This window comes from Saprolegnia parasitica (assembly GCF_000151545.1).
Source record: "Saprolegnia parasitica CBS 223.65 unplaced genomic scaffold supercont2.10, whole genome shotgun sequence".
NCBI lineage: Eukaryota > Oomycota > Saprolegniomycetes > Saprolegniales > Saprolegniaceae > Saprolegnia > Saprolegnia parasitica.
The window spans coordinates 476,055-491,789 of record NW_012156404.1 but is presented as its reverse complement, the minus strand read 5'-3'; the positions used below and the strand labels follow the sequence as shown (position 1 = coordinate 491,789).

Sequence of the window (15,735 nt, the reverse complement as noted above, 5' to 3'; positions counted from 1 at the left end):
GACACGCATGGAAAGTTCAATAGAATATCAATTGGCGTGGTACCGCTCCAAGACTTGGCTGCCCCGCGCGTCTTGAAAGCGCTTGCGGCTCTTCATCTCGGTGGGCACCTGCTTCCAGTCGTCGTCCAGATGCGCCGTGAATCCGGCAATTTCGGCCATGAGAACGCGCTGGCCCATGCCAATGTGGGAGCCCGGCGGCGGCAGCTCCATCGACAAGAGCTCCGCCAGAATCGGATGCACTTCGTAGTCGTAGCCGTCGCTGCTACCGGTACTATCGTCGTCGTCGTCGCTGCCGTCGTCTTCGCTGTCGCCGGCGTCCGTCGGCGGTGGCTGCGTCCGGACGGCGCCGGCTTCGGTCCGCTTGGCCGTCGCCGTGTCTGGAGCTCCCTGGACCGACGACAAGCCGCGCTTGGCAGCGGGCGTCCGTGTCTTCTTCAATGCCATGGCTCTCGTGTGCTTGACCGGTCGAATTGGAGAATGAGCTGGACGATTGCAAACTCGCGATCTCGCGGACTTTTCATGTAACCGCCACTTTCTGCGATATGATTGGCTACCAACCGGACGATGTTTGGCCGTCCGGATATGATCCTCGATTTGGCGCCAAACCCAGGTAGTTTCAAGCGACCTTGTACATGTGTATACCGCGCCAGTGCTTGCGATTGAATGTTGCATGCTTCTTGGGCCTGAGGAGCACACCATGTTAACCAACACGGTTCCTCGGATCCGTTGCAGCACTGACAGGCTTCGTTACTGTATAGGCGTTGGGTCTTGGGCGTTGGGCCTTGGGCGTTCGATCGCCTTTACACACGGACACGGGCACTGATGTGGATAGTGCTTGGACACGACTTGACGCCGATAGAACGGAATGCACGTACAAAGCAGTGGCATACCGGTATCTAGTTAGACGAGAAAACACTTCAACACACTTCATTATGTAAAATAGAAAGAGATGGAAAGCTCAAGCCGTAAGAGCGTCGAGGCGGGCGTCGGCGCGGGTGCGCTTGTGCTTGCGGTGGAGACGGTAGTAGGTCCAGTCGCGGCAGAACGTACACATGTACGTGCCTGCCAAGAGCACCGTGTTGGTGGACGACGTGAGCGCATTCGGCTGGAAGAGCGCACACTCGTCGCAGCACGGCTCGGGTCCACGCTTGCGCATGTTGAACGGATTTTCATCCGTGAAGCTGACCATGACAACCTTCTTCGTGGTGGCGGCCAAGGGGTGGGGGACGTCTTCGTCAGGGAGGTCGTCTGGGGCCGCATCCATCGACGCAGCCGGAGCGACGCTGCCAGAGGCGTCGTGATGCGCTCGAAAATCAGCGATTTTGGGCATTGGGGGCGGGACCTCGCCGGCCGCAATCGCCTTCTTTCGCGCGTAACTAGCTGAAGACATGAGAAAACCACTCGGTTTGATCGCAAGGGCATCGTACCGAGCTCGTTTGTATGCAGCTAGGTGCGCCCGATTCGCCATGCGCCACGACTCGTCCTTGGCCCGGCGGACGTTCTTGTTCTTTTGCTTGTATTCCTTCTGCTTCGCCCGCACCTTCTCCTTGTTGGCATTGTAGTACTTCTTCAGTCGGGCCCGCTCTTTTTCTGCGTTGGCAGCGCGGTACGTCTTGTCCTTGGTCGCAATCTTGTTCTTGTTCGCAGCCTTGTATTTCTTGTCGGCAATGCGCTGGCGCGTCTTCTTGGCGTCGTCCGTCACCGCCATGGCTTGTTGAAGAATGGCACTGGCAGCAGCGCCTGCAGGATTCGATTTCTGAATCCGGATGACGGCAAGCTTTGATGCACGCATGATCCGAACAACTCCAACGGCGACATCGCCAACGGTCGTCGCCGTCGTGTCCCAGTGCTCACTCGTTTCGCGAAAATACAGGTGTCAACACTTTGAGATAGTATACTGTTTGCTATTGGAGCACATTACATCGGCAAAGGGCTTGGTGACCTGTCCTTTCCCAAGGGTTGTCACAATGGACCCCACTGAGGGCTGGCTCCAACCACTTTTGCGCGAATTGAGCTCTTCCCGCCATCGAAAAAGGGGCAGCCGGTGCCTCTACGAATGCTCGACGACTGATGTGGTATTGGTGCCGGTACCTCCTAAGTCGTCGATGTCGTCGAGCGAGACGACCAAGTAAGAACACCTTTAGATGCCCAAGGGGTAGGTTAAAATCGAGATTAGGGCTATCGAGGCCAGGCGACTAGGCCTCCTTTTTAAGCCGCTCGTACGCAGCGAGGGCTTCCGCCCGCATGCGCGCATCTTCTTTGGCGCGCGCGCGGTGCCACGCTGCGGCTGCAGCAAGCACGATGAGCGCAACGCCGACAACCACGTCGAGGCCGGCGTCAACGACGAAGCGGTACGCGTGGTACGGGTACCCAGTGAGACCCAGTGCAATGCCCTTCTCCGCGCCTATACATACATAGATATAAATTCGACTCGCAGGAAATGTCGATGATCGCGCGTCATACCCGACGCAATGCGGGCGAGGTGCGCGTGAAGGCTCTCGGGCGTGATGGCGCCGCTCGGCGCTTCGTAAAACACGTTGGTCTAGCCAAGACGTTGTCTCCTCTGCCCTTACGACGCCTAGAACCGTACGTGCATGTTCCAGACAAAGTACGTTGGGAACGTCGCGACGTAGAAGCGCTTGAGGTAGGCGCGAACCTTGGTCGCCTCGAGGTACCCGAACGCAATGTCGGCGGTCGTCTGCGACGCGACTTTCGACACGAGGTGCAGAAAGCTCGCGTCGGTCGCATCCTCGACGCACGCAACCACGAGAAGCGCATGGGCCTTCCCGATCGCCATGAGGTTCTCCCGCCCAAGCGCCACAAACTTGGGATGGCCGTGCTTTTGCAGCCACTAAGATCCGAGTGTGAGGTCGCGGCGACGATGGACACTATTGTTCGTATGGTAGACAATAGTGTGCATGGTACCGTCTTCAAGGCCAGTGTCGTGGAATCGTACAATGCCACGTCGCCCGTCGCGTCGACACGCGCCACAAACGACCCCGTCGAGGGCAGTCTACGTCGATGCAGTTGATACAAACTTGATACAATCTGGTGGCAAAGGTACGTAGAGAAGTAGGGGGAGCTAGCGAGAGAGGTCGAGTCGCGCAGCTCGAGAAAAAGCTATGTGGCAGGTGCAGAGGCAACCAAGATGAAGGAGCGACGTGTACGTGCTGGCCGCGGAGGGCCGTCGCAGCGCTGTAGTACGCTGGTTGCAGCTTGGCACCGACGGCGTCCGACGCCTACATATGTCATGTGCAATGTAAGTAGGCGGCGTGGACAGCGATCGCGTCGAGTACATGGAGAAAGACTAGCACCGACGCTTCGGTGGTGAGAAGCGCGTCGACGTCGGCAGCCGTCGCAACCGTCTTCACGGGCGTCCCCGAAACGCGTCGGCCAAGCGCCAAGAAAGCGTCCACCGAGCGTTCGCCCTTGTACGGGCTCCAGGCGCCGCTGGGGTCGCGCACGAGCAGCGTCGGGTACCGCTCGATTGCAAACTGGGCTTCAAGGCGCGGGTTCACGGTAACATCGACTTTGCCTGGAGGAGGCATGAGCAACGCCATCAGCACACATGCGTGTTCGCACCGATGCGCAAGAGGCCGTCCGTGGCGTCGGCGGCGTCGACGAGGACCGGGTCGAGGAGCTGGCACGAGTGGCACCACGGCTACCGCTAGATGACACCTCTGACGTGGCAGGCCAGGGTGGCGTACCGCGTAAAAGTCGACGAGCCATGCGTCGGACGAGTCTTCCACGGCGGCGCCAAAGCTCGCATCTCCAAGGACGTGGACGCTCGCGGCGACGCCGGCGATCGCCAGCAGGAATGCTCGCAGCAGCAGCATATCGTCGCAAGGTATCCGGATACAAGTCCGGATCCATCTGGAATTCGGCATGTGCCGAATTTAATCATGCAGTGTAACTGGCACAGTTGGCACGAGGAGACGATGGTCGGGTTCTTCCGCGGGTCCATCTCCCCGAGCAAGGTGGCCGTCGAAGCGTCGGCGACGACCAAGGCCGCCGGGAAGCCCTCGCCGACGAAGCCGTCGGAGCTGGCGACGCCCAAGACGCCGGGCGAGGCGACCATGGAGGCGGCGAACCTCGACATGTTTGGTGCGGACAGCGACGAGAGCGACGACGAGGCTGCGCTCGAGCGGTATGATCGCAAGGAGATGGACAAGGTGTCCGAGGCGACGCAGGAAGAGTACAACAAGCGCAACGTCGCGCTCCTCCTCTCCAAGGTGCATGTCCATGTACCTTCTCTTGCCTCTCATCGTCCTCGTGTAGATGTCACCCGAAGAGCTCTTCAAGAAGTTTGACGAAGACCAATCGGGTCTTATCTCGGCCGACGAGTTCCTCGCCATGGTAGATCTTCCATCGACTTGCACGCTCGCATGACGAGGCGTGTCGTAGCTGCCGCAATTGAACATCACCGTGAGCAAGCCCAAGGGTCTGCGCATCTTCCGCGCCTGCGACAAGGACGGCAGTGGCGAGATCGACTTGGAAGAGTTCAAGATGGCGCTCTTCGCCGTGGACCCGACGTCGGGAAACACCCTCCAGTATCCCTTCGCGTCCATGGACTCGCATGGTATAACAACGTGTTGTTAGGTTCACGCCCTCATCACTCTTGTCGCCGAAAGACGCCTTCTCGCTCTTTGACGAGAATGGCAGCGGTCAGATCGACGAGCTCGAGTTTGCCGACGTGGTCGAGTACTTCAACATCAACGCCGACGACGCCAAGCAGGAAAAGCTCTTTAGAAAGTACGACAAGGACAGGAGCGGCTACATTGACGTACGTGGTCCCTTGGCCTGCGCGCGGATTGGTGCACAGCGCCAGCTGTAGTTGGAAGAGTTTCGCGCCATGTGGCTCCAGTGCATTGACGTCGAGGCCGAGCTTCGCGCGCGCAAGATCGAAATACCAAAGTACGCGACGCGCGCCAAGCTCATGCAGATGCTCGAAGTCGTGCTTCTCGAAGAAGAGCACAACGAGGCCCAAGTGCTTTTGGAAGCCAAGTGGTACCACCATTGGCAGCTCGAGAAGATCCGCCGGTCGACCCTCGCGGCCAAGGCGACGTTGCGGGCGCAGGACGAACTCGCCGCGGCGTTGGACGCGGCGGGGCAAGTGTACGTCCTTGGCACAGGCCAATATGGTACGCCAGGAAAATACGTGAAACGAGATGGTACTCAAGCAAGAACGAACTCTAGATCAGTTCACGAGCGCCCCAGCGACCCGCGACCCGCTGCTTTACGACGGCTACAAGAGCGTCAGTGCGATCTGGTATGGAAATACAATGCACGTTTGTTGTGGAGCGTGGTGCCGTAGGGAAGCTCGCGTCCAGCCGACGTACGTACCACCGGTTGTGAAACTCAAGCCACTCGACCCAACGCGCGCGAAAGACAGCACAAGCACTGCAGTCAGCGAAACCAAGACGCTGCCAAAAACGGAGCGCAAGCCGAGTCCTGAGAAGATCCCATTTGTGCGTCGGCGGCCCGAAAACGCGGGCTGGGTCGACAGTAGCCCACCCAAGCTCGATCGGTTGCTCTGGAAGCCCAAGCCGCAAGAGGCGACCGAGACACCAGACGAGTCGAGTGTCAGTGACTTCGAGACCGACGACGAGCTCTTGACGAAATTTCTCGACGACCGACAGTACGTGCGCAGCCTGCGCTTCCAATCGATTCACCCCATGCCCAACACGGGCTGGCTCTGGGGCCGTCAAGTTACCCACGTACAGACATGCGTGCATGTACAACCGGCCTATTCTTCACTAGGCAACCATCACCGACAGCATTGCATACGCCATGACGGCGTCGGGCCAAATCTACTGCTGGGGTGCTTTCTCGATGTCCTGGTAGCCCCTTTCCACGCATGTAGGCGGCCAAAACAAGTGGTGGAAGGGGCTCGCGGCCGAGACTCGCAACACCCATGGCAACGACGACGACGACGATGATGGGTTTGACGACGAGATGGCGCTGCGACGGCAGCATGAAAAGGACATTGCTGCCGCTCGGCAACTCACCGCGCGCTCGGAGCTGCAAAAAATGGCCTCCCCCAAGCACGTACGGACCACGTGCTGTTGCGAGTGAAAACACGGGATGCTAGGTCGCGGCGGCCGTCGCGCTTGAGGTTGAAGTCCAGCGCCAAAACGCCGCCGAACTAGAGTACCGCCAAGAAAAAGAGGTTAAAGCCTATGAAAAGTGCGTCATATTCGTCGCAACCAAGGTGCAAGCGTATACTATTGATTGATCTAGGTACAAGCGCGTGGTCGTGTACTTTGGTCATTGGGAGCCGCCGCCAAGTGCGTCGACGCGGGTAGTCTTCTTGCATCAAGTGCTCTTGCCCAAGATTAGCATCGCCGAAGTCAAGGCCTCGCTAATGGTACGTACTGTCGCCGGCCGACTTGCAGCAAATAACATGTTTGTAGAACCGCGGATTTACCATTGATCGTGTCACGAAGCTCGAGATGATCGACCTCTTTAGCGACTGCTTGGACATCGAGGTGGATTCGCTCGACGATTAAGCACGTGCTCACACTGCGTAGCACGAGCTGTGCAGCGAAGAGCAGCGCCGGGTCTTTATGGAGTCGGATTTTCAAATTCAAGTGGGTCGGTACCAAAGACTTTGTGTGTCGTCAAGGCGTTTGTAGGAAGCCGAGAAAGTCCAGCTCAAGCCCAAGCAAGCCGCGCAGCTTGTACGCTCTCGAAAGCGCAGACGGGACCTTCACACTAGCCGTAGGTTCTGGACAAGGCCAAGCTGCTCGAAGACGTACGAGATACCTCCACCGATATCGACTGCAATGCTGCCTAGTATGCGCTGTACCGGCAGCAACAGGCGCGCCTCCATGAGCTGCGCATTGAAGAAGAGAAGCGCGCCAACCTCGACTTTGCCCTTCGTCGGGTAGAGACAATGTCATTTCCGTTCAAGTGCTGAGCAAGAGCGCAGGAAGCGGCATTTGAAGCGTCGGTAGCCCACCACCGCATCCAACTCGAAGACGTGGTGCCCGAGTACACGCCCCGCCACACGTCGCTCGTTGTGGATCTCAACGGCGTCACGTCGCGGTAGATGCTTTCTCGTCAACACTGCTCGTCGTTATCGTGCGGCATTAGTGGCCCCCCTTTGCACGCCAACCGCGGCGCGCCGGTGCGTCTGGTCACATCACCCGCGCCAACGTAGGTCCATTGTAGGCAGCGTGGCGCTTGGCTGCCGGCGAGTCGTACGCGTGTGTTGTGACGCACGCCGGGTACTGCCTCGTCGTTCTCTACCTGTCTTGATGGCCGAGATAGCGCGCTATATACATGGGGCGTCGGTATTCACGGTCGTCTCGGCCACGGAAAGAACCTCGAGGGTGTCGTTAACTCGGATGCGGACCACCCGACGCGCGTTCTCGCCCTCCAAGTATGTTGACATACATCGAATCCAGCGTCCAAATCCAAAGACTGGATTAGTCCGTCTTTGTAAAAGAGGTGGCGTGCGCGTTCGACCACAGCGCCGCCATCAGCGTCGATGGCCATGTGTACGTTTGGGCTCGGCGGCCACCGGTAAGCTCGGTATTGGTGCCTTGGACGACAAGTACGAGCAGTTTGCACTCTACCCGATGCTCGTCAAGATTCCCAATCAACGTCGCATCCGGTGCGAATCCCATCCCGACACGCCATGCAAACGATATGCTACGTGTAGTCAAGTATCGTGCGGCCGCGCGCACACTGGCGCCGTGAGCACGCTCGGCGAGCTCTTTATGTGGGGCTGTGCGAACGGCGGGCGCCTCGGCTTTGGCGAACGTGTTCTCGACCAAGTCGTCGTGCCAACGTACGTCAAGGCGCTCGCCCACGTCCGCGTCGCACAGGTATGCAACCGCCAGCGACGCACGTGACTTCCTCTGGACGTAGGTGTCGTGCGGCAACACCCACTCGGCGTTGTGCACGGAGATTTGCTCCGAGATCGCTGCGAGCGTCGAGACCATTTCGGGTACCGTCGTCTTTATTCGATCACGAACGGATCGCGGCTAGGCGGCGACATTTACGTCTGCGGGAGCGCCGGGCCGCTCATGCAGTACACTCCGTCGTGGTCGTTGCTCCAGTCGATCCGCGGCACGCCCATACGCCAAGTTGCGTGCGGGTTTGGGCACACGGCCGCGGTGTCGATGGACGGCGAGCTCTACACGTGGGGTCAGAACGCCAAGGCGTGCACGGGCCACCCTGAGGAGGTTGGGACGCCTCCTGTGTTGATGGTATCCGCAGCTCCAAGGAATCGTGTAGCGGCGCGTCGTCCCTGAGCCGGAGCTGCTTCGTGCGTTCCACACGGCGCCTTTCAACCTCGCTCTGCACAAGCGCTGTCGACAAAGCAGTGTTTTGAACGAGCAGAGTGCCAACTGTGCCGTGAACGGCAACCGCAGTGGTCGTCTCCACGCCTGCACGCACACGCAAGTCCGTTGGCGCATGCATCGGACCGCGTCTGACTCTGCGTAGTATGACGACTGTCCGTGGTGGGAAGTCGACTTGGGCCAGCCTTGTGTGATTAGCCGCATTCAGGTACTCTTGAGTATCTGGATTTGAATCTGAAAACGCGTAGGTCTGGAATCGGACGGACGAGCCGATTGATATTTCGCACCCGAGAGACGAGTACACCCGCCGACTCTTTCCATTTTGGATCCTCGTGAGCGAAATGCCATTGCCCGACGGCAGCGGCAAAGAAGTGTACGTTATGATGGACACGGAAGTGGTGTCCGAATCGTCGCCGCAGACTCAAGACTGGCCGCGACCTCTCGAACGAAGCCAAGGAGTTTACGCAGAACCAGCGCTTGACCCAGTGGATTCTTCCGACGTCCGAGTCGGTTGGCCGGTAATGTTTTGTTGTTGTTTGGGATACAACGACGCGTATGATGCTGGTAGATATGTTCGCATTCATGTCCGTGGTCGCGCCTACATGCACTTGGCCGAGGTTGAAGCCCCTGAGCCCGCGTATTTCCTCATGTAAATGTTCAGGTCGAAGTCTTTGGAGTCTATCACGCACTCAACTACGTGGGTCAAGTGTCGTCCGTGCACTGCGCCAAGAACGTGACGCTCGTCGTCATGCGCCCGATCGCCAAATCGACGTGCGTCCGTTTCTGTCCGTGGAGATGAAAGTGACGGCTGATTAGCGTGCTGCACGACCACTACATCAAGGCGGTCCAAGCCGACCCGGACAACGCTATGATTCTGCGGCAGTACGAAGCCTACGTCAAGTGCTTCCACCTGTACGCTCGATGCCAGGACATTCCACTCACCTGTGCCGTTAGGTATGGTCGGGGCGAGCCATTGAGCAAGGTACCGTGTCGGCTGTGCCGCGCCACGCGCAAGTGCGAAGTGTGCGAGTTCTTTGAGACGACACCGTCCACCGACATGCCGGTGACGCCGCTTGGCGGCAAACTCGGGCTCAAGGTCCAAAACACTGCCGACTTCACTGAGATCTTGATGAGAACATAGGAAGCCGCCGAGGTGATCCAGAGCCGCGAGCCGCCACGACCTGCGTACGTGCCATTTGTGCCGCCCGCACGAGAGTCCATCGTACGTCTATATGACGATGCAGCCTTCCTACAGCTGTCTGCTGTAGACGGACAAGATCAGCAAGGTCATACAGCTGTCGCCTCCCAAGCTGCGTCTGCGGCAAAGTGCCACCAACTCATAACACGAGGATGCTACCGCATGTCCTGTTGGTTACGGTGCTATGGTCGATTTAGGGAGTCGAAGCGCAACTCGGTGAGCTCTTGGCCGACGTCGAGGCGGCGCGCCGTGAGCGACCGCCGACCCGAAAGACTCTGCGCAGTGGTAGGTGCCAAGTTGTCTGATTGCCTGCGCAGCGCCGTCGGAACAGCGTGGTGGACGGCGTCCTCTTGGATGTGGCGCTGCGTCGACGGTTGTCGCAGAAATGGCAAGTGTCGCGACGACCCCGTGAGATTGCTACGTCGAATGAGACCATATCGCTGCTGGAAGTGCGTACTTGGCAGCGATGAGTAGCTTGGTCTTGCGTTTGAGGCGCCTGTAGAGCTGCAGCGGCGTGATGGCCGACTCGACGCACGCTGGTGTGAGTGTGATCAAGTGGCGTTCGCTGCTGGGATACTTGGTCTGAAACGACGACGCAAGCCACGGGTGGGTCTATGTAGCAACGCCGAGTTCGCATTGCATTCACGCCACCGATGATACCCGAATGTCTTGGGTTGTCAGACGCTCGGCCGGGTCCTTGTTCAAAATCTACAGCACTTGTCGTGAGAGACGGACGAGAGAACGAACTGGCAGACCCCTCGAAGAAGATCAATCAGGTCTGGGTTCACACGTGCTCCATGGACATGCGACGCAAATACGATCGGGTCGTTCTGGCATTCTCAACTGAGTCGATGCAGCGCACGCCACGAATGACGCACCTTGATCTTGTCGTAGAGGAGCTGCGGCGTCTCGGCCTCGAACGGCAAGTGGCCGTAGATAAATAGATAGAGGGTGACGCCGCACGCCCACACGTCGATCGGCTAGACTCCCATCATGAAGCAACATCGACGACAACCCAAGACGTACGAGGCCCTTGTACTCGTCGCCCGTGAGCATCTCGGGTGCTACACCCCGTATAAGGCGCGACGTCTAGAGCTGCGGAGTACCTAGGAACGGGCCCGTGCCGACGGTTTGGCGAAAGCAGTCGTCTTCGTCTTCAATGACCTAGGCGCACGCTGCGACCCAGTGTGCTAAGTCGGACGCCCGTACCTGGGACTGGCCAAAGTCGGTGATCTTGACAACCCCGTCGGCGCTGTACAGGAGGTTGCCGGGCTTGATGTCGCGATGGATGATCTACATTCGCGCATGTGACGCTGCCGCGTCATTTGGTCGACTACTTTGTGGAAATGGAGAAAATCCAGGCCTTCAATCTACGCATTCTCGATAGCATCAGCGCCGCGGTGTCGCCAATGCACGAACGCACGAGCTGACAAAAGCAGTCTCTTGCAACGTCTTCGCGCAACGGCGTGCAGCGTCTAGTCAGGCATCATCAGTGTACTACCAACTTTTGTCATGGATTTAGTACGCTTCGCCGTCAATGATGGACTTGCCCTCGATGAGTTCGCTCACCAAGTAAATCTTCTCGGCCTCTACGCACTATCGTGTCCACACGGCGTACTAGGAGAGCGCGCGCGACGCACCCGGGGCGTCAATGACTTCGCGCAGGCGCACAATGTTGGGGTGGTGGAGCTTTTTCCAAATCGCAAACTCCTTGCGAATGTGATCGAGGCCGTCGCTTCGAGGCGCGCGGGGGCCGCGCAGCATCATTTTCTTGGCCTTCTAGCGACCCAAACACACAATAATAATATCGCAGCACGAGAACGGGTTTGAACCTTTTTGTGGATGATTTTGACGGCAAAGTAGCGATTCTTCTCGGGCCAAAAAGCCTTGCGCACCTTGCCGTACGCGCCTTTCCCAATCACGTCGTAGAGAATGCTAGTTGACCAAAATTGAAGCCAGCACTCGAGTACACCCACCGCACGTACTATTGGTTGAGCTGCTTTTGGCCGCACGCGTCGGTCGTCTTGTGCACACTGTTGGTCTCGAAGAAGGACGAGTGACGACCGTCTTGGTGCGTCAGGAACGGCACCGCGATCGGCGGAATGCTGCTCTTGGACTTGTCATCCGCGTCGTGTTCGTGGAGCGTGTCGAGGGCGACCTTGCTCGACTGCGCCGGAAGTGGCCGCGGTTGCATGGACCTTGTTGACGGTGTCGCGATCGAGTCACCCGTGATATTTCGAGCTTGCGTATATTTAGGCAACCAATTCTGGCCGTTAGTAGACAGGCGGCACGACGAAGCTCGCGTCTTCAGATCGTCCCACTGAAGTTTGGTCAACTTGGTCGATCTTTTGGAGCAGAGTATGCTTGCTGCGGTGGGCCGAGAGGGGGCTGTGGCACCCGCGTTTCTACCACGTCGCTCCTCTAGCGTCGTTGGCAATCGTCCTTTGCGTCAACTGCATGAACACCAACAGAACACGACAGGAGTCCGCGTGCAGACTAGCTATGGCTCGGACAAGAGTGGGAATACAGTGCAGTCGGTTAATATAAGTATACGAAGGTACAGATCATTATCATGTCCACATGACCATGCAGGCGGGGTGGCCTTGCTTGACGAGCGCTGCGTACGTGGCGGTTGTCGCCAAACTCGCACACGCGCCAATGACGAGCTTCCGAAAGGCGGCGCCGACGCGCTGGGCGAGAGCCGTGAACGAGAGCTCGGTGAGGAGGTTGCACGCCTTGACGTTGAGATGCGTGAGATGGACGCAGCTCCGGACCAGCGCGACGAACCCGACGTCCGTCACATTGTAGCAAAAGACAAAGGAGGCGTCGCGCAGCAATTTGCAGTGGGACGCGACCGCCACGAGCGCCTTGTCGGTCACGAGCACACAGCCGTGCAGCGACAGCACTTGCAGCTGCGGACACCCGGCGGCAATCACGGCGACGTCGGCGTCCGTGACGCTCCGACACATGGCCAGCACGAGGTGCGTCAGGCCAGAGCAGAGCGAGATGCGCTGAAATGTCTCGGACGTGAGCTGACCGAGGCCCGTCAGGTCCAGCTGCCGTAGCCTCACGCCGTGCGACTGGAAGAAGCTGCTCAAGCAGCCTTGCGGCGCCGTCGGCATGAGCGGCGCGTCCGAAATGCTGGCGCAGCCGCTGAGCACGAGCGACGTGAGCGGCGTCTCGGGGCCTACGCGCGTGGGCTTATTTCAACTTGAAACGTTGATAGTTGGCGTACGCAGCGTAGCGAGAAAGAGATCGCGGACCTTCGGGCAGTTGCCGACCGAAAGCGATTCAAGCTGCGTCTGTGCGTGCACGACGAGAGCCAGCGATGCCTCCGTGATCTACTTGCGATGTACTATGGAAGTATCAAGTTGAAAGAAAAGTACCTTGAGACACTTGTTGGCGGCGAGGCGGCGCAACGTGGGCGGTCGGTGCGCCAACGCAACAAAGCCTGCGTCCGTCACCCGAATGCACATGGAGACGTCGAGCTCTTGCAGGTTGGTACAGTGGCGCGCGAGCGCTGCAATGCCGTCGTCGCCAATGCGTGAGCAGCCAGCGAGGTCCACGAGCTCCAGGTTCGGACACCCCGTCGCAATCTGTACGAGCTCTACACAAACAACCTCGCCAACGCGTACAAGACACGGCGCAACGTACCAGCGTCCGAGAGCTTGATGCAGTTGAGGCGGAGCTGCAAGAGGCTGTGGCACTGGGCAAGCGTCACGAAGCCTGCAGCGTCGAGCCACTTGCTCTCGATGCTGATGCGCTCGAGCTGGCGCGGCGTCACGCCCTGTAGAAGGCGCGAGAGGAGCTGCGGTGTCACTCGTGGGCCGTACAAGACGACGCTTTGCAGTTGGACGCGGTTGACATGCTCCGAGAGAAGCTCGGCGGCGAATGCATTGTGCGACACGTCGTCCAGGAGGGTCGCCACCTACAGAGCTTTCATCAGCGTCTCCGTGGCCATCGATGGAAGCACATACGGCGTGCTCCAGCTGATCTTCGCCACGGCACCACGTCTACATATGCCATTGAGGTGACTCGTCGGCGCTCCATGGACGTACAAAGTCCACGTGCTTGTGGGCCTTGACCGAGGCCATGGCCACGACGCGCCATGCATGCGAGACGAGCGCGACGCTCTGCCAGCGCTCCTTGACCGTGAGGAAGTCCATGCAGCGGCCATAGAGTACGGCGAGCGGGAGCGGCCCCACGGACGTTGCCATCCCACCCGAGATATGGTCACAGCGTGACCTTTGGCAAAATCTACAGAACCTTCGATCTTTATCCGGACGTTCGCACGCCAGTCCGGATAGAGACACATGTCGTCTGGGTCCAAGGTCAAGGCCAAAGCAGTCTGACCCAGCAGCGCAGTTGGGCGCTTGCAGTCATCGGAGTCAACGGCGCCGGCAAGTCGACCATGACCAAGATGCTTCCGGGCGAAACCGAGCCCACCCAAGGTTGGGTCTGGACGCACCCGTGCATCCAGTGAGTGCCAAGCCTCGCTGCTCCCTTGAGGCCACTGCAGCGACCTACCTGCGCGTCTATCAAGCCTTGGTCCCAGGTGTGTCCAACGGCTATAGCATCAACAAGTAGCAACGCACTGATGCAGCGACGCAGCACCTTGTTCTCGACGTGGCGAAGCTTGGTCGCTGACGTGGCGCTGCCGTTGGCTCGAAGCTAGTCTATACAAAATTCGAGTGTAGCAGAGTGATGGTGGTCAAAGAAAAGTTGCGTGTGGTTAGACGGGCTACGACCAGAACACATTTCGACAAGAACCGAGAAGAGCATCATGATCAAGGTCATCATGAAGGAGGAGGCCAAGGCGCCTGTTGAGATCGAGCTCGAAGCCGACTCGACGATCGCGGAGCTGCTGCAGGTAGCCGCCAGCGTGCGCACGACCATCGACTTGGTCGAGCCCGTCGTCGAATTCCCTGGTAGACGCCATGCTATGCTGCTCATGGAGGAGTGGCTCATGCACTTACTGTACAGAGGGCACGGCCGTCAACAAGCACGTCGGCGCCATCTCGGCGCTGGGCATTACGAATGGCGCGACCGTCTACCTCAAGGCGTACGACGAGCTATCGTTGCACTTGGATCTCATGCATGTGTTTAGGCCCAAGCCCGTCGACGACTCGAGCGTCACGGAGGACGAAGTCGCAAGCACGATCGTCGTCACCAACATCCCGATGGCCGAGAAGGTATCTCCTACCTCTGGTATCTTGGCCAACGCGGGGGGTGTAGACCGTGACGGAGCAAGCGCTCGTTGCCGTCTTTGCGTCCTGCGGCGCGGTCAAGCGCACGATCCTCCAAGCGTATGCCCCTCGCTACGATCCTGACCTTTACACATGTTATTACCTGTAGCGATGGCGAGACGCTGCAACATGCGGTGCTGGTGTTTGCGACGCCGGAAGCGGCGGCCGCGTCGCTCCAGCACGACGGGGCGGCCGTGCTCAACGGCCACATCTCGGTCATCTCGGCCGGCGCGCTGCCGCCGTCGTCGCCCTCGAAGAAGGCGAGCTCGGGTACGCGGCGGCCCCCATCCCACCCGTACTACAGTATGTCATGTCCTAGGTGTCAACAGCGTTGCCAAGTTCCTTGCTGGCGGCTACTCGGTCGGCGCGGCCGGCTTGACGCACGTCCAACGCTTTGACGGTACCTCGGCGTATGGCGTTGCAGCGTGCTTATATCGGTTGCGTAGAGGAGCACAAGATCTCGCTGCAGGTCAAGAGCGGCGCCGAAGTGGCCAAGATGAAGGCTGCGGAGCTTGATGCGCAGTTCCACGTCTCGGAGAAGATCGCGACCGGTACAGCGTCGTCGAGAGGCCTACAAGTATCTCATTGCATCGCGTGCTGTAGTCGGCAAGAAGGCGCACGAGCTCGACGCCAAGTACCAAGTGTCGCAAAAGGCGTCCGAGGCGGCGGCCACGGCGGTCTCGGCCGCGGACGCGCTCGCCAAGAAGGCGATGGAGAACAAGACGGTCTCGGACGGCGTCCAGAAGATCAACAGCTTCTTCTCGTCGCTCATGTCGGTTGCGAACCAGACTGTCGAAGAGACCAAGAAGGAGATCCACGAGCACCACCCGACGAGCCCGCGCGCCGCCGCCGCCGCGCCGCCAGCCCCGACCACCGTCGCTGATGCGCACAAGACGGCGTAAGGCAGCGAATCGTCGCTTGCGTCAACTTCGCAATGCATGCCCACGTTGGCCCGTACCATGTTGTTTTGTGTGTTGCAGTA

General features: G+C 59.1%; 6 protein-coding genes across 6 annotated transcripts; 2 read left to right on the top strand and 4 right to left on the bottom strand.

Annotated features, from left to right (window-relative positions):
• Nucleotides 1–27: 27 nt before the first annotated feature.
• On the bottom strand, nt 28–468 carry SPRG_03992 (hypothetical protein; the record flags this gene model as incomplete). Its single annotated transcript, XM_012342582.1, has 1 exon — nt 28–468. The coding sequence occupies exon 1, from the start codon at nt 442–444 to the stop codon at nt 28–30; it is 417 nt and encodes a 138-aa protein (XP_012197972.1). The 5' UTR covers nt 445–468.
• A 1,660-nt stretch (nt 469–2,128) lies between these two features.
• SPRG_03991 (hypothetical protein) lies at nt 2,129–3,842 on the bottom strand. The gene is made up of 9 exons (XM_012342581.1): nt 3,708–3,842; nt 3,583–3,661; nt 3,297–3,535; nt 3,168–3,239; nt 3,065–3,120; nt 2,926–3,013; nt 2,591–2,851; nt 2,464–2,542; nt 2,129–2,404 (listed from the first exon to the last, which is right to left on the bottom strand). The coding sequence occupies exons 1-9, from the start codon at nt 3,834–3,836 to the stop codon at nt 2,196–2,198; spliced, it is 1,212 nt and encodes a 403-aa protein (XP_012197971.1). The 5' UTR covers nt 3,837–3,842; the 3' UTR covers nt 2,129–2,195.
• Nucleotides 3,843–3,938: 96 nt separating this feature from the next.
• SPRG_03990 (hypothetical protein) lies at nt 3,939–9,670 on the top strand (the record flags this gene model as incomplete). Its single annotated transcript, XM_012342580.1, has 35 exons — nt 3,939–4,232; nt 4,279–4,356; nt 4,405–4,550; nt 4,600–4,783; nt 4,835–5,141; nt 5,197–5,269; nt 5,315–5,717; nt 5,761–5,821; nt 5,864–6,048; nt 6,092–6,186; nt 6,241–6,367; nt 6,414–6,488; nt 6,531–6,590; nt 6,636–6,680; nt 6,725–6,754; nt 6,797–6,886; nt 6,932–7,047; nt 7,096–7,129; nt 7,174–7,229; nt 7,273–7,384; nt 7,435–7,488; nt 7,533–7,618; nt 7,667–7,832; nt 7,876–7,954; nt 7,996–8,192; nt 8,245–8,412; nt 8,455–8,517; nt 8,558–8,682; nt 8,729–8,827; nt 8,878–8,926; nt 8,971–9,080; nt 9,126–9,221; nt 9,264–9,405; nt 9,451–9,531; nt 9,578–9,670. 35 exons carry the CDS (start codon nt 3,939–3,941, stop codon nt 9,650–9,652), a joined length of 4,161 nt encoding a protein of 1,386 aa, XP_012197970.1. The 3' UTR covers nt 9,653–9,670.
• Nucleotides 9,671–9,689: 19 nt separating this feature from the next.
• SPRG_03989 (CAMKK/META protein kinase) lies at nt 9,690–11,746 on the bottom strand (the record flags this gene model as incomplete). The annotated part of the gene is made up of 15 exons (XM_012342579.1): nt 11,493–11,746; nt 11,322–11,442; nt 11,148–11,277; nt 11,033–11,096; nt 10,931–10,982; nt 10,845–10,877; nt 10,717–10,800; nt 10,614–10,671; nt 10,534–10,571; nt 10,386–10,487; nt 10,263–10,337; nt 10,168–10,215; nt 9,965–10,119; nt 9,837–9,924; nt 9,690–9,782 (listed from the first exon to the last, which is right to left on the bottom strand). The coding sequence occupies exons 1-15, from the start codon at nt 11,699–11,701 to the stop codon at nt 9,690–9,692; spliced, it is 1,350 nt and encodes a 449-aa protein (XP_012197969.1). The 5' UTR covers nt 11,702–11,746.
• Nucleotides 11,747–12,025: 279 nt separating this feature from the next.
• Nucleotides 12,026–13,833, bottom strand: SPRG_03988 (hypothetical protein). The gene is made up of 6 exons (XM_012342578.1): nt 13,566–13,833; nt 13,485–13,520; nt 13,162–13,435; nt 12,894–13,114; nt 12,743–12,848; nt 12,026–12,694 (listed from the first exon to the last, which is right to left on the bottom strand). The coding sequence occupies exons 1-6, from the start codon at nt 13,722–13,724 to the stop codon at nt 12,078–12,080; spliced, it is 1,413 nt and encodes a 470-aa protein (XP_012197968.1). The 5' UTR covers nt 13,725–13,833; the 3' UTR covers nt 12,026–12,077.
• A 398-nt stretch (nt 13,834–14,231) lies between these two features.
• Nucleotides 14,232–15,713, top strand: SPRG_03987 (hypothetical protein). Its single transcript, XM_012342577.1, has 8 exons — nt 14,232–14,435; nt 14,491–14,569; nt 14,615–14,699; nt 14,743–14,813; nt 14,863–15,023; nt 15,073–15,153; nt 15,200–15,304; nt 15,357–15,713. Exons 1-8 carry the CDS (start codon nt 14,291–14,293, stop codon nt 15,653–15,655), a joined length of 1,026 nt encoding a protein of 341 aa, XP_012197967.1. The 5' UTR covers nt 14,232–14,290; the 3' UTR covers nt 15,656–15,713.
• The last annotated feature ends 22 nt before the right edge of the window (nt 15,714–15,735 follow it).

Excerpts from the sequence above, each read along its gene's own strand:
- SPRG_03988 (XM_012342578.1), bottom strand. The coding sequence starts at position 13,724 with ATGGCAACGTCCGTGGGGCCGCTCCCGCTCGCCGTACTCTATGGCCGC. Across the intron at positions 13,521-13,565 it reads CCCACAAGCACGTGGACTTT|ACGTGGTGCCGTGGCGAAGA; the intron begins GTACGTCCATGG and ends TGGCATATGTAG. Across the intron at positions 12,695-12,742 it reads TCTCTTTCTCGCTACGCTGC|GCCCCGAGACGCCGCTCACG; the intron begins GTACGCCAACTA and ends CCACGCGCGTAG.
- SPRG_03987 (XM_012342577.1), top strand. The coding sequence starts at position 14,291 with ATGATCAAGGTCATCATGAAGGAGGAGGCCAAGGCGCCTGTTGAGATC. Across the intron at positions 14,814-14,862 it reads AAGCGCACGATCCTCCAAGC|CGATGGCGAGACGCTGCAAC; the intron begins GTATGCCCCTCG and ends TATTACCTGTAG. Across the intron at positions 15,024-15,072 it reads CTCGAAGAAGGCGAGCTCGG|GTGTCAACAGCGTTGCCAAG; the intron begins GTACGCGGCGGC and ends GTCATGTCCTAG.
- SPRG_03991 (XM_012342581.1), bottom strand. The coding sequence starts at position 3,836 with ATGCTGCTGCTGCGAGCATTCCTGCTGGCGATCGCCGGCGTCGCCGCG. Across the intron at positions 3,536-3,582 it reads GGACGGCCTCTTGCGCATCG|GCAAAGTCGATGTTACCGTG; the intron begins GTGCGAACACGC and ends TGCCTCCTCCAG. Across the intron at positions 2,543-2,590 it reads ACTTTGTCTGGAACATGCAC|ACCAACGTGTTTTACGAAGC; the intron begins GTACGGTTCTAG and ends CGTCTTGGCTAG.